The following is a 15,965-nucleotide window of genomic DNA, read 5'->3' as shown; positions in this document are numbered from 1 at the left end:
TCTCAAGGAATTCCCTTTTTTAACTTGCTGAAAATGTTTCCTCCAACTCAAATCCGCTATCTCCTAAAACATCTTCCCATTTTCTCTCTCTTTTTTTTTTTATTGTATCCTTTTCATGCAAGAGGACAAATGCATAGAAATTAGGTTTTTACTTTGTTAGGGGCATAGGGCTAACTTTTCAGTTCTCTCCTACAGGAGCTTTGAATGGACCTCTTTTGCAGAAAGCTTTTAAATTGTAAATACTGGACCACCGGCAGCTAGCAGTTCTCCCCATTATTAGACGTTTTACCAACTCAGTCAAATTCCAACTGATGCTTGTGCTAGATTGCTCAGGAAAATCTGAATTATCACAAAGTGGGGATGATAATAATATTTGATCATTAATAAGCAGCTTATTCCAAGTTTCCAAAAGAGGACCAATTAAGGGGTTTAGGAGTAGCCTAGTGGTTAGAGCAGCAGGCTAGGAACCTAGGATTCAAATCCCACTGCCACTGCTTGTGAACTTGGACAAATCACATTAACCCCCAATGCCTCAGGTACAAACTGATTTTCTAAACATTTTTCCCATGGACCCAGAATGGGGGAAGAAAGCCTTTGTGTGTCTGTGGGGAAAATGCATAGTAAATCAGGCCCTTAGATTGTGGATAGGGAAGTACTTACAGTATCTTAATGTAATCCACTTTGAAGCGCCAACAAGCAAAATATAAATCAAGTAGCCACCAACTATTCGAAAATCTCCATAACACCACCCATAGAGCTTCCACGCCTGCTCTGCCACCCAGTCCCTCTCTATTGTAACCCAGTATTTTTCCTCCTGACAAGTGTACCAAGCTAATATGCTCTTTAATGGTATTGCACGCCAATAAAGCATAACATCTCACTCATTGACCACTGATAACACTTTCTAGGATATTCTCACTTTTTTATATAAGACATGTCATACTGAGTCAGACCAAAGGCCCATCAAGCCCAGTATCCTGTTTCCAACAGTAGCCAAACTAGGTCACAAGTATCTGTCAGGATCCCAAAGGTAGGTACATTCCAAGTTGCTTATCCCAGGAGTAAGCAGTGCATTTCTGCAACTCTACCTTAATAATAGTTAATGGACTTTCCCTCCAGGAACTTGTCCAAACCTTTTTTAAATGCAGCTACACTAATAGCTTTCACCACATCCTCTGGCAACTAATTCCAGAGCTTAATTATGCATTGAGTATTTTCTTTTATTAGTTTTAAATATATTACCTAGTAACTTTGTGTGGCCCCTGATCTTTGTACTTTTTGAAAGAGTAAACAACTGATTAACCTTTAGTGGTTCCACGCCACTCATTATTTTATAGACCTTATCATATCTCCCCTCAGCAGTCTCTTCTCTAGGCTGAACAGTCCTCACCTCTTTAGCCTTTCTTCATAGGGGACCTGTTCCATCCCCTTTATCATCCTGGTCGCCCTTCTCTGTACCTTTTCTAAATCTTTATATCTTTTTTGAGATGTGGTGACCAGAATTGCACACAATGCTCAAGATGAGGTTGCACCATGGAGTGATTCAGAGGCATTATGATATTCTCTGTTTTATTCTCCAATCCTTTACTAATAATCCCTAGCAATCTATTTGCTTTCTTTGCTGCTGCTGCTGCTGCACACTGAGCAGAAGATTTCAACATATCAACGATGACACCTAGATCATTTTCCTGAGTGGTGACTCCTACTGTGGAACCTTGCACAGTGTAGCTATAATTAGGGTTAATCTTCCGTAAGTGCATCACTTTGCACTTGTCCACATTCAATTTCGTTTGCCATTCGCATGCCCAATCTCCCAGTTTTGCAATGGCCTCTTACAATTTAAGATCTTTGAATAATTTTTTCCCCTACCAATGATGCAAGGTCCCTAAAGGGGGGGATTTGGTTGGCATTGCAATGCCAACCAAATACAAGAAATTCAATATAATACAAAGAAATTCAATACAATATAAAGTTTTTAAAATTTAGATAAGTGACGGGAACTAGGCTATTTATTTATTTATTTATTTAAAGTCTAGGGCGGAATGAATGAATGGGGATGGAGGGAAAACATAGCTTTTTGCTGCTCTGTGTGAACAATGTCTATCAACCGCACCGCTCCCTTCTCTGCCTCTCATTTACTCCCACACTGTGCCCACCAACTCTCCTTTGTTCTCCCCTCCCTTTTCACCCTCACTCTCTTCTTTGCTGGTCATCTCACTTCTCTTCCTTTTCTGCCTCCACCTTCCTAAGCTTAGTCTACCCTTGATACTGCACCAGTATCCCCTCATTCAGCCTTCTCTGTCTTTGTCCTCCTTTCATGGTGTTCAACATCCTCTTTTTCCCCTTTCTATCCCTCTGGTGTCCTCCACCTATCCTACAGTGAGACGCTTTCTTCCGCCAGGCAACATCCTCAATCCGAGAAAAAAAATGTTTTCCGTAATTTTGCTTGTCTCTTCTTGCCAGGCAGGTTAAAGTGGGATCAGCTTCGGGTTCAGAGCCCGCTCAGATGCGGGAAGCAGCAGGATGGAGATGTGCTGGAAGACCTCTCCCTCTGTATAACCGCATGCACCTTCCCTACTCCTCCTATTTGAGCCGGTGGGGGCTGCGGCAGGCAGCCCCTTACCTACTCTGCAGCACAGTGGTCTGCATCTGCCCTGCTCTTCCTTTCTCCTCGGATGGGCAGCTGCCAACGAGTCATCGCTCTGCGACTGCTGGCAGCTTCCTCTTCCTTCCGTGTCCTGCAGCAATAGCCGCCTTCTGCATCTGCCCTGCTCTTCCTCTCGCCTCGGATTGGCTGCTGCCGGTGAGTCATCGCCCTGCGACTGCAAGCTGGGCTGCCCAAATCAAAGGGGGGGAAAAAAGGCGCCAGCACCCGACAGCTGCTAGCATTCAGCTTCCCAGTCCAAACCCGCACAAAAATATTTTTCTCGCACAAGGGGGAAAAAAAGCAGCCCAAATGGGCATGACATAGCCCTAGCTGGCAACACTGCCCTTAGCAGCATGGCGGCCTTACGTCACTTCCGCCCCGCAAGGGAGGGCAGCTGCTGGAAGGGAGCGGACGCCGGAACGGAGACCCGCGAATACCACCCCCGCCCCCATCCTCTGCCCGGGGCAGCTACCGCGGCACTGAGGTAAGGCAACTCCACCCGCCGCGGAAGAGAGCTGTGCGTTTAGAGCCACTATCTCCCCCCCTCGCTCCCGGGAGCCACCAACACTCTCCTCTCTTCCCCGCCACCTCTCACAACATCGCCTCCAGTTCTGTTCCATTCCGTTTTCCAAAGCAATAATGCAGCCGGCGTTTAAACTAAAAGTTTACTAACCCTGAAACGTATACAGAAGAAATGCTTAGCGATGTGCGCACAGAAAATAATTAATAATTTGTGTGCACCGATAGTGTCTTGTGCATATCAAACATGCACATAAAATGCAATTTGTGCATTTAAAAATGTGAAGTGTAGAAAGCATAGTCTGGGTGCATGAAACATGCTTCATGTGCAGAAAACTTATTTGTGCACAGATTGCACAAATTCCAAGTATTGGATCCCTGCACCCCTAAGTCCTCCTCTCCGCACTCAACTTCAGCAATACTATCAACACTCCCTTTCCTCCTCCTGCATAACACCAGTGGGGCTACCAACACCGCCAGCACTGCCGATGCCCTATTCCCACCCCAAACATTACTGGGGCAACCAACACCCCCCTTCCTGTACCCCTGCCAGAACTATCAACATGCCCAAGACCACCAACGTCTTCCCTCTACCCCCAACATCTCTGAGAGTAGTAGCACCCCCTCCCAATACTACCAAAGCCACCAGTACCCCTCTCATGCTACCAGGACCATCAACATTCAAAAAAGTATGGAACAAGCATAGGGGGATCTCAGAGGGGGAAGGTAGGGATTGGAGAGCTGAGCAATTGGTGTGGATGGGCAGACTGGATAGGCGAATGGTCTTTTTCTGCTGTCATGTTTCTACGTACCCACTAACTCCAACACCACCAGGATGAGTAGCATCTCCCTCCTCCAATTTTTTGGTTAGAAACAAATTATATAATGTCCTCCCCCCCCCCACCAAAAAAAAGTGATTATTCCCATTTAAGGTTAATGCAAAATTAACTTAATTTTGACCCTTTGAAAATGCTGTGCCAATTAAGCTTCAAGTTATCTCTGCACTTGTTTATGTTCTGTTATTTCGTTCACACCCCCTATGTTATATGTAAACCGGCATGATGTGGTTTCTAACCACGAATGCCGGTATAGAAAAACCCTAAATAAATAAATAAATAAATAAATCTTTGTAGTTTAGTCTGTCTGTTGCTATATATTTGTAATGTTGGCTTTGAGATGTTTATTTTGTGCATTATTTTGACCAAACATTTTTGGTCAGGGAGGCAGTTTCTAAAAATATAAATAAAATAAATTTCAACAGTGACCGGCAGCACCCCCCCCCCCCCCCCCCATCTCCCCACAATACTACTAGGACTGATCAGACTGGAACCAGGAACAGCATCAACAATGCTTGTAGGGCCAGCAGCGCCCGGACGCCAACACCCCCTGCCTGCCTGTGCTTCCTAGACGTTGGGTTAAGCTGCATAGGACGCCAGCTACAAGCCTGTCACAGTGCTAGGATTGCATTGGGTTTCCAAGAAGGCAGTGGGGTGCCCTGCATGGAATGAGCAGGGGAAGACCAGTTGCTTTGGTGACCGTGGGCTGTGGATTGTTAGAAAATTTGGTGAGAAGAGGTGGTAGGGGGATCTGCATGTTGTATTGAGTGTTCTTTTCATAAGATTCATACAGGAAGATGAAGTGGCTTAGCAGTGCAGGGGGTGGGGAGGGCAGCACTTTGACAGGATTCTGAGCAGGCTTGGGCCTGAACTGGAGTGCAGTGGCAGGAAAAATGTTGGGAGTTCAGATAAAAGATTCGGGAGGTGGGGGAGCTAGTGTTGGGATGAGTGTGGGACTCTGTGTTGCTCATTTCTCCCAAGTGGAAAAATCTCAGCTGGTCGGACTAGATGGGCCAATTTGCCTTTTTTTTTTTTTTTTTCCCTGTCCTTTATTATGTTACCAGGAACAGCCTCTTTCACCCCTCTCCCCACCTCCTGTCAGTGAGTCCTCTCCTACATCTAAAAAAGTACAAGGTCTGGCAGCAGCCCGAAAACCCCCCCCCCCCCCCCCCCCCACATAGAGGAAGCCCTGGCATCGCCAGGAACAGCAGCAACTCTCCATCAACACGTGTGGCTACAGACATTCCTCCCCTGCCCTAAGAGCACCGGGGCCAGCAGCAGCCGCTGTCTCCCAGTCCTACTCCAGAACACTACTGGTACCAGCAGAATCCCCCTCAGTGCAATCAGGGCCACCAGCACCTCTCCTCCCATCACAACACCTGAACCCTTCCCCAGCCAGGTAACATGGCGCGTGTTGTGTTTGCTGCTAGAATGGCGGATGTCCTGCAGGGACCCAGGAAGGACGTGTCTCTGACGTTTAGCTTTTGCCCCAGAAGTTTCTGAAGGGGCAGCATTCTGAGTCCCCCTCACCCCTGTTTTGCTAGGGAGGAGTCCGAGGGCTCTGGTAGGAAAGCAGAGTTTTGTGTGGATGTAAAAGGGCTGAGAATCTGTGAAAGGTCAGCTCATTTCAGAGTACAGAGGTCATCATGGAGCTCTCTTGTGTCCAGTGCAAGGCTATTGCGGCTCCTTGACTTTCATCCCTCGTGCTCTGTTCCCATTCACACCTCCTCTCCTTTTGCTGCCTTTCAGGCAGGTCTTGAAAACGTATTTGCGGGCCCGATCAGAGTGCAGGTTCGATGTTGCTCTGCTTCTGATGGGAGTTTGTAATCATGTAGTTTGTCTTTTTCTTGTCTGTTAGGATCGTGAGGCACCACAGGCAAAGTGAAGGTTTCTGGGTACATTTTCAGCTGCTCGAGACAAAAACCTTTAGTTTAATCAAACATTTCCCCGTCTTTCTGACTACAGTTTACCTGGGGAAAAAGAGAGGGCTGGGAGGGCTCCAGTTTAGCTGAGTAGTGGCACAATGTAGTGCTACCCGGGCAATCTTAGTCTGCAGGAGATTTGCCCAGGTAAGGCCCAGTCAGTGTCTCGGCTGCTGCCCCTGTCAACCGAAGGCTGGGTTATAAAATCGTACCGTGATCAGATGTGCTACTTGTGCTTGAGGGGAGTGATAATACCATACTAGATCGGGCAGTCAGATTTCACTGTGGTCGCTTGTAGTGTTCAGATGCGTTCTGCTCTCTAGTATTTCTGGCTCTCGGGGTCCCTGTGGGTCCCTGGCTTGTGTCTGCCTTGCCCTTGTTAATTGCCGCAGGAGCTAGTTATTCTCGCACTGGGTCTCTCTGGCATTCTCCTAGGAGGTAAACAATCCTCTCCCCTGCCCCAAGGCATTGAGTTCCTCTCCGCCCCTCCCACACCCCTGCCATCATCCTGCTTTCCGTGCCAGGCCCTGGCCTCCCGCCAGTGTGCTCAGACAGGTTTAATTGCCAGTTGATGACAGGCAGCGAGTCTGCTCCTATAGCACTCTCCGTCAGGTGAAGAGGGTTACGCTGGGCGACTGACCTGAAGGATGCACATTTAGGGCGGGCCTGGGCTGTGTTAGGGAGTGGCGCCCTGCTTCATACCGTCCAGGGCTCAAAAAGGTGTGTGTGAGTGTGTGTGGGGGGGACACCTCCACTGCACGTCCATGATCCCCCCACCACAGGGCCTACTGTTTCTTACAGAGATGTCTGTCCTTCCCTCTCATAGACTGCCGGGCTTCCTGCCTGCATGCCCCCTTCTCCTTATCTCCATGGTGCTAGCATCCTTCTCTCTCTCTCCTGCAGGACCTCCCATGGGCCGGACTCGAAGCACGTAGATCCCATGGAGCTGTGTGTGAAGACGTGCCCCCCTGGTAAGACGCGCGGCGAGGTGTTCGAGGGATGAGGCAGCAGGCGGTATCTGCCTTCTCCAGCTGTAGCTGGCGGTGGGTGAAGCTGGGGGGGCTGCTTCCTCCCTCTCCGGCCCCCGTTGCCCCACTTTTACTGCTAGAGCAGGGCCTCCCTGGGGTTCTCCTGGCCCGGCACAAAAGCAGGCAGTGAAGTTTTTGAGAGCGCGGGTACAGAGAGCCGGGATGCAGTTGCCCTGGTAACCACGCCGCCTTGCCATTGGCTCCCGGCCTGCAGTCCGTGTCCTCCCGGAGGTCCCCCCCTCTGCAGTCGCAGTTCCTTCCCGTGAGCCTTTGCGGGTTTTGCTTGTTTTGTCAGAGAGGGGGGGGAGGGAGGGGGGGCTGCATTCCAGCTCCGGCGCCCTGCCAGCAAGCAAGGGGACATGGCCGGGCCTCCCGAGCGGGAGAAAAGCCCCTCTCTGGTTGCGCCGTCCCATCTCCCGTCACCAGGGACCCTGTGAGCTGGACCTGGACTGCAGCCGCTGCCCCCTTTCCTGAAAGCATGACCATCCCCAAGGAGGGGCCAGAAAAGTGGTGTCGGAGGGAAGTTCTCTGGGTGACAGGTAAGGGGGGGGGGGGGGAGTGACTGGGAGCTCTCTTCACCCTGTGACAGGACACCGAGCGCCCCACTTGCAGCCCAAGCACTGCTCTGGTTTGATGGTGGCCTCGGTGCCCCTGATGGTGTCTTTATTTGACTTGTGACAGCAGATTGCGCGTCGCCTGTTTTTTTTTTTTTTTTTCTGGTGTTTTTAGTGTGAAAATGGTGCAGGATGTGAAGAGAAAATACAGTTCCGTTCATGCTCGTGACACACTGCAGTGCACTGGGGGAAAATGTTGTGCCAATTCCAGTGTCAGCTACTTTTAAACCACTTGAGAGCGAGGAAGGTAATTTGGGAAGACTTGGCTGCAGTTTTGCTTTCCTTAGCATTAAAATTAACATAAGAGGCAAATGTCAGGGAGCGATGTCATTTCTGAGAAATTCAGAATGGACTGGCAGTGGTGCCCCTGGATGTGTGTGTGGGGACTGGCAGCGGTGCCCCTGGATGTGTGTGTGGGGACTGGCAGCGGTGCCCCTGGATGTGTGTGGGGACTGGCAGCGGTGCCCCTGGATGTGTGTGGGGACTGGCAGCGGTGCCCCTGGATGTGTGTGAGAGCTGGCAGCGGTGCCCCTGGATGTGTGTGGGGACTGGCAGCGCTGCCCCTGGATGTGTGTGGGGGACTGGCAGCGGTGCCCCTGGCTGTAACACAGTAATGATGGCAGAAAAAGACCAAATAGTCAATCCAGTCTACACAGCAAGTTGCTCATCTTAGTAACTGCTGCTCTGTGCAGGTTATCCCTGTGCATGCTGTTAAGGATAGAAATTGCTGCTCCGTGCGGGTTACCCCCATGCCATGTGTTAAGGGTAGTAACTGCCACTCCATGCAGGTTACCCCAATGCCTTCTGTTAAGGTGGTAACTGCTGCTCCGTGCAGGTTACCCCATGCATTGTTAAGGGTAGTAACTGCTGCTCTGTGCAGGTTACCCCTATGCTTTCTGTAAGGTGGTAACTGCCGCTCCATGTGGGTTACCCCCATGCCATCTGTTAAGGTGGTAACTGCCACTCCGTGCAGGTTATGACCATGCCTTTTGTTAAGGGCAGTTACTGCCGCTCCATGCGGGTTACCCCATTGCCTTCTGTTAAGGGCAATAACTGCCGCTCCATGCGGGTTACCCCATTGCCTTCTGTTAAGGGCAGTAACTGTCGCTCCGTGCAGGTTACCCCCATGCCTTCTGTTAAGGTGGTAACTGCCGCTCCATGCAGGTTACCCCCATGCCTTCTGTTAAGGGTAGTAACTTCCGCTCCATTCAGGTTACCCCCATGCCTTCTGTTAAGGTGGTAACTGCCGCTCCATGCAGGTTACCCCCATGCCTTCTGTTAAGGGTAGTAACTTCCGCTCCATTCAGGTTACCCCATGCCTTCTGTTAAGGGTAGTAACTGCCGCGCCATGCAGGTTACCCCCATGCCTTCTGTTAAGGGAAGTAACTGCCGCGCCATGCAGGTTACCCCCATGCCTTCTGTTAAGGGTAGTAACTTCCGCTCCATTCAGGTTACCCCCATGCCTTCTGTTAAGGTGGTAACTGCCGCTCCATGCAGGTTACCCCCATGCCTTCTGTTAAGGGTAGTAACTTCCGCTCCATTCAGGTTACCCCATGCCTTCTGTTAAGGGTAGTAACTGCCGCGCCATGCAGGTTACCCCCATGCCTTCTGTTAAGGGCAGTAACTGCCGCGCCATGCAGGTTACCCCCATGCCTTCTGTTAAGGGAAGTAACTGCCGCGCCATGCAGGTTACCCCCATGCCTTCTGTTAAGGGAAGTAACTGCCGCGCCATGCAGGTTACCCCCATGCCTTCTGTTAAGGGAAGTAACTTCCGCTCCATTCAGGTTACCCCCATGCCTTCTGTTAAGGTGGTAACTGCCGCTCCATGCAGGTTACCCCCATGCCTTCTGTTAAGGGTAGTAACTGCCACTCGGGCAGGTTACTCCATGCCTTCTGTTAAGGGTAGTAACTGCTGCTCTGTGCAGGTTAGCCCCATGCCTTCTGTAAGGTGGTAACTTCCTCTCCATGCAGGTTACCCCCATGCCTTCTGTTAAGGGAAGTAACTGCCACTCCATGCAGGTTACCCCCATGCCTTCTGTTAAGGGAAGTAACTGCCACGCCATGCAGGTTACCCCCCATGCCTTCTGTTAAGGGAAGTAACTGTCGCGCCATGCAGGTTACCCCCATGCCTTCTGTTAAGGGAAGTAACTGTCGCGCCATGCAGGTTACCCCCATGCCTTCTGTTAAGGGAAGTAAATGCTGCGCCATGCAGGTTACCCCCATGCCTTCTGTTAAGGGTAGTAACTGCCGCTCCATGCAGGTTACCCACATGCCTTCTATTAAGGGTAGTAACTGCCACTCGGGCAGGTTACCCCATGCCTTCTGTTAAGGGTAGTAACTGCTGCTCTGTGCAGGTTAGCCCCATGCCTTCTGTAAGGTGGTAACTTCCTCTCCATGCAGGTTACCCCCATGCCTTCTGTTAAGGGAAGTAACTGTCGCGCCATGCAGGTTACCCCCATGCCTTCTGTTAAGGGAAGTAAATGCTGCGCCATGCAGGTTACCCCCAAACCTTATGTCAAGTAAGTAACTGCTGCTCTGTGCAGGTTACCACACCCCTTCCTTCATTTCCATCCTCTAGGGATCCACAGTGTTTATCCCATGCCCCTTTGAAATCTTTTATTGTTTTTGTCTTCATCGCCTCCTCTAGAAGGGCATTTCTGGCATCCACCACCCTCTCCTTGAAGAAATATTTCCTGATGTTGGTTCTGAGTCATCCCACCCTGGAGTTTCATTTCATGACCCCTAGTTCTGGTGATTTCTTTCCAATGGAAAAGCTTCAAAGTTCTTGCATCGTTAAAACCTTTCAGGTATCTGAAGGTCTGTATCCTATCTCCCCTGCACCTCCTCTCTTCCAGAGTGTACATATTCAGATCCTTCAGCCTCTCCTCAGAAGTCTTCCAATGCTGACCCCTCACCATTTTGGTCGCCCTTTTCTGGCCCGCCTCTATCCTGTCTCTGTCCCTTTTGAGATAAGGGCACCAGTACTGAACGCAGTACTCCAGGTGAGGCCTTGCCAAGGACTGGCACAAAAGCATCACCACCTCCTTTTTCTCTCTGCAGCCCAGCATTCTTCTGGCTTTAGCTATCGCCTTGACACATTGAGTCACCATCTCCAGATCTACCAGACACCATCACCCCAAGGTCCCTCACCTGGTCCATGCGAATCAGTCTTTCACCCCCCATCACAGAAAACTCTCTTGGATCACCGCATCCCAGATGCACGACTCTGCACTTCTTGGCTTTGAATCCCAGTTGCCAAATCCTCAACCAGTCTTCAAAGCTTTCTTAAATCACTTTTCATTCTCTCTACTCCTTCAGGCGTGTCCACTCTTGCAGATCTTACTGTCATCCGCAAATAGACAAACTTTACCTTCTATCCCTTGCACAGTGAACAGAACCAGTCCCAACACCGATCCCTGAGGCACTCCACTTAACACCGCTCTCTCTTCAGAGTAGGTTCCACTTACCATTACGCTTTGTCTCCTGCCAGTCAACCAGTTTGTAATCTGATTTTTTTTTTCATTGGGTAACCAGAACTGGATCAAGGAAGGGCACTTGATGTGATTTCCTTAGATTTCAGCAAAGCTTTTGATAGGATCCCGTATAGGTGACTCGTGAATAAAATGAGAAGCTTGGGAGTGAGCGCCAAGGTGGTGGCCTGGATTACAAACTGGTTGACTGATAGGAGACAGCTTGGGATGGTAAAAGGAACCTACTCTGAAGAGAGAGCGGGGTTAAATGGAGCGCTGCAGGGATCGGTGTTGGGGACTGGCTCTGTTCAATATCTTTGTGAGCGACATTACGGAAGGGATAGAAGGTAAAATCTGCCTATTTGCAGATGATACTAAGATCTGCATCAGAGAGGACATTCCTGAATGAATAGAGAGAATGAAAAGTGATTTAAGAAAGCTTGAAGAATAGTTGAAAGATGTGCAAAGTCATGAATCTGGGGTGCAATAATCCAAAATGTGTGTCTGAGCTGGCAGTCGTGGCGTTGACATTGGATCTCTTAGCTGCAACTTGTAGTCTTGGTATAGAGTCTCTGACCTTCCACAGTTCTCTTTGTATCTGACATCAGAAATGGTTTGTCCCTGGCACTGGATCTCTGAGCTGGGAATGGTCCCCCTGGCATTGAGCCTCTGAGTCAGCAGTAGTGCTTCTGAGGGGTTGAAGTTTGTAGGGTTTTTTTTATTGCATGCTGTTTTTACTGAGGGATTGAAGTTTGCATGGGTTTTTATTATTGCAAGCAATTTTTACTGAGGGGGTTAAAGTTTACATGGTTTTTTAGTATTGCATGCTGATTTTACTGAGGGATTGAGGTTTGCATGGGTTTTTATTATTGCATGCTGTATTTACTGAGGGGGTTAAAGTTTGCAGGGTTTATTATTGCATGCTGTATTTACTGAGGGGTTGAAGTTTGCATGGAGTTTCATTCTTGCATGCTATTTTTACTGAGCGGTTGAAATTGGCAGGTTCATTTTTATTACATAGAAGACTCTTAGAGCTCTCTTTGTGTCTTTGTATCCAATCCAAACTTCTGAAGTGCAGAAAAAGTAACAATTTTCAAAAGTGTTGAAACTTAAACCGTTTCCAAGGTGGCAATTTTTCTCCAAATGTTTTCCTGCTTCTCCTCTCTTACTGCGTTCCTCGCATGGATGTACGGTGCTGTGTACGCTTTCATCGCTGGCGAGCTTCACGTTTGTGGGTTTTCTGGTGAGCTGACTTGGGGGGGGGGGCGAGGGAGGAATCCCGCCCTACTTCCACGTCTGCTTGCAGCACTTGGTGCTGTGGTCGCTTGTGAGAAAGGGCCGCACATCTGATGGAAATTCAGCCGCCGCCTTTTCTCCCCGGTCAGTTAACTCTCCTCCAGCCGCAGTCAAAAGGCAAGCTGCTATCGTTTTTTAAAAGGAGGACCTGCGTTTCCACGAAAGGATGTGGCTTAACCAACTTGGCAGCAGTATCTTGCCAGCTCTCGATTTTACGACTGCGGGTGCTCATCTGGGCGAAACGTTCAAGGTTGTACTGGACCCGGGGCTTGATGGGGGAAGCAGCATTACTGCCTTTCATTTCTCCGGTTCATGGGAAACCAAAAATGAACATTTTCTCATCTTGGATTTGCTTGCTTTAATTTGGGGTTATCGGTCTTGGGGTTGTTTTTTTTCCCCCCTATGGTACCTACATCTGTCAGGTCTTTTGATTTAGTCGTCTTTTCTGCCAGTTCTCTCCTGGGTTTAAAAAAAAAAAAAAATTCCTCGCCCACATTCCTTGTGCCATGGAGGAAGCAGCTTTTGTGCAACACACAGGGCGACTTTTTTTAAAGGTCCCCCGCGCGTAAAAATCGGGACCTGCGCGTGTGGCCGGGTCCTGCGTGCACCGCACACGTTTCTAAAAGGGCCCGGCCAGGCGCGTTTTAGTCCCCATGCACGCGCAAATGCCGGGCCCTGAAAAAAAAAGGGTCGGGACGGAGGCCGGCCGGAGCGCGCAAACTACTTCTGCTCCAGAGGAGCGGTACGTCGTAAAATAAAACATTTTCGGGTAGCTAGGTAGGGGTTAGGGGGAGGGGGAGGAGGGAACTGGGGAGGTCTGATTGCATCGCCGCGCATAATTTACTAAAATTCCCCCCCTCCATGTGCGCGCTGCCCGCACGTGCGCGCGTGGCCAATGGATTTCACAACATGCGCGCGCCGCGCCAGGAACCGCACGCACATGGACACGCGCGCGCTCTCCTTTAAAATCTACCCCCTCCCGTTACCTGCGTCACGGTTTTTTCAGCTGTTCTTCTTCTCCGGGTAGATAACTTCGTTTAAAGGGCTACGGTATTGCTGTGTCACAGCAGCAGGCTCGCTAAGACTGGGAAGGGGGCGATTCTCGGAGGAATTTGCCCGGCTACTCCCCGCCGGTGTAAGCGGCCCTCTCGGCTGCCAGAAAAAAGGGGTGGAATCTTGCGTCCTATGCACGTTTTCATTGTGAGATCTCTTGCCCGGGCGTTCCAGCGCCTAGGGTTGCACACCCGCAGCGGAACAAATGCGAAGTCCACAGGGTACTTTTGCAACCACAGAGATTCTCCATCTGGAAAAAGTAGCCGTGGACTTGCCCGCTACCCCAGGCCCTTTTAAACGTTTCCCTCCGGGCTGTGCCTCGGACACGTGCCGTTTCCAAACGTCACGGAAGGCTGCAATCCTGTCCTCTGGCTCTGCATTCTGCGGGTGCGACCGTCTTGTTAAATTTCGTGCACGACGACTTGACAGGATCTTTCCAGACTTTTCTGTGGCGCCGCAGGGTGGCTTTCATTCCAGTGCCTGTACTTTTATCCTGCACCTCTATTTTTTTTCTTCTATGATAATAGACCCCAAATAGTATCGGAGACAAACGGGCTTGAATATTCCTGCGCCCATGTTTTGTTTTGGTTTTGTTTTTTTTCACTGTCACGCATTGGCCCAGTCTCTTCATGGACGGATGTCTTTAACCGTTTTGCGATGATAAATTGACCGTTGATTGTTTTTGTAATTCTTGACACTTGTGGTGTCGGCATCTGGAGTAATTTGAGGCGGTGATGGGTATGGATTTTTTTTTTTTTTTGGCTATACTCTGTCATCGTTGGCTTTCATGATGTTTATTTATTTATTTAACAGTTTTATATACCGCAGTTCCAGTAACAAAGTTACTAATCACTTCGGTTCACATTTCAACAATTACAATGACAATATAAAGAGTAATTTATAATGTCTTACATAGAACAGGGTGAGTGAAACTTGGATAATAAATTACAATGAACAGGGAGAATACAATTTATATACAAATAGCTAGGAGGAACAGTGTATGAAGTCGCTGGGACTGTCTGGCTCCCGGGATGTTTTCATGGGGTTCTGATCCTTAGAACCGGGCTGGACCCTGATTAGACTGGAGCGGGTCGGGATTCTGGTGTGTTTCTGCTTGTACTTGGGTCGAGCCTTCAGCTGCCGGTGGCCGACAGGTGCACACACACCCTCGGGACAGGGAGAAAAGAGCACCCACAAAAGCAAGAGTGAGCTGCAGAACCAAGACCAGGGTACGAGAAAGGTGCTCACTAAGGTTAGACAAGACACAGTGAAAGCAATGACAAGATTAGGAGCACAAAGGCTTAGACTAACGCACACAGGGCCACAACTAGGACCAGGACTTGGAGCAAGCTAAGGACAGGCACTGACTGTGAGCCAGCAGCAAACATGGCCACTTGGAGGACGAAACAGCCTTACTGTTAGATTTTAAGTACTACTCCAGGAAGTACTTTTAGGATCATTTCGCACGTGTTTTAGTTTGTTATGATGTATTTGAGGGTTAATAATGTATTTCAATGTTTTTTTAGGTTTAATAATGTATTTGAGGTTAATAATGTATTTTAATGTATTTTAGGTGTTATAATGTATTTTAAAATGTATTTTAGGTTAGTTAATTTTGTATGATATATTCAGTTGCATGTTTTATCTTGCTGTGAACCGTTGCGATGGATCCCTAGTGACGGTTTATAAAACTTAATAAATCTAAATCTAAACAGCTGATGTTGAAGGCCCACTGAGTGCCCCTGCTGGCAGGAGGTAAGAACTGGCCCACAGACCCCCCCCCTCCCCCCTCACAGCGGTGACTGTGCAGTCTCCTGCCTCTTCTATGATGGCTGCAGGATGCTGCTCGTCCCCCTTTTATCACTTGGCACCTCCACTGCTTTTGGCCCCCCCAGCTCCTCTTCCTTTTGTTTAATGAATTTTCTGTCTGGAAGAAATCCGCCCTCCTCGCCGCCTTTGAATGCGCTGCTATAACTAGACGTGTCACCCTGCTCTTGGATTAGCAGCGGCCTGGCTTCCGCAACCAAAGGCGCGCGGCTCGGCTGTGGCTTGGACCACAGGACAAAAAAAAAAAAGTACAGCAGAGCTAGGAAAGGAAGACCAATCTTTCCACCTGGGCCGTCCCCGAAGCCTGCTAATAGCATCCACCCCCCAGGAAAGCATTTCCACCGTGGCAAGGAGCCCCCCCTCCCCTCCCCCCAGCTGCGGCAGGGACCCTCGAAGCAGACTCTGTAATGAAACCTGCCCCGCTGTTTCGCCTCTCTTCCCTTGCATTTCCCGAAAGTGTGTGTGGGGGGGGCGCAAACAAGCGGCGAGAGGCAAGGCAGACGTGAGACGTGCGAGTTGGGGTTTTTTTGTTTTTTTTTAAATTTTTTGTTGTACAAAGGGCAAAGGTCGGGCGGGGGAGGGGTGCAGCTTGGAAACGGAGCGGTTAGCAAAAAGCGATTTTTTTTACATTTCAATGCCTATCGGTTTGTCAGCACGTGAGTGAATCCCGGCCCTTCGGCGGCATCAGCCTCGAGAGATCCAACGTGTCCGGGCAAGCTCGGTAAGAAATTGCTTTCGGGTTAAAAGCAAGGC

At 49.4% G+C, this 15,965-nt stretch overlaps 1 protein-coding gene across 3 annotated transcripts in view; it reads left to right on the top strand.

Moving 5' to 3' along the window:
- Nucleotides 1-2,916: 2,916 nt before the first annotated feature.
- Nucleotides 2,917-15,965, top strand: part of ATP8B2 (ATPase phospholipid transporting 8B2) — a 51,919-nt gene continuing 38,870 nt past the window's right edge. The window contains exons 1-2 of one of the 3 annotated variants that reach the window (XM_029580417.1): nt 2,917-3,131; nt 6,828-6,895. In XM_029580417.1, coding sequence (XP_029436277.1) covers nt 3,001-3,131; nt 6,828-6,895 — 199 coding nt within the window. In that variant the 5' untranslated portion in view covers nt 2,917-3,000. Of the gene's footprint in view, nt 3,132-6,827; nt 6,896-7,681; nt 7,814-15,965 lie in introns of those variants that run through there. The other 2 variants (XM_029580419.1, XM_029580418.1) reach the window with 2 other exon arrangements.

The sequence above is a fragment of the Rhinatrema bivittatum genome, chromosome 16 (genome assembly GCF_901001135.1).
Source record: "Rhinatrema bivittatum chromosome 16, aRhiBiv1.1, whole genome shotgun sequence".
NCBI classification, from domain to species: Eukaryota; Metazoa; Chordata; class Amphibia; order Gymnophiona; family Rhinatrematidae; genus Rhinatrema; species Rhinatrema bivittatum.
This window is presented reverse-complemented; position numbering and strand designations above follow the sequence as displayed.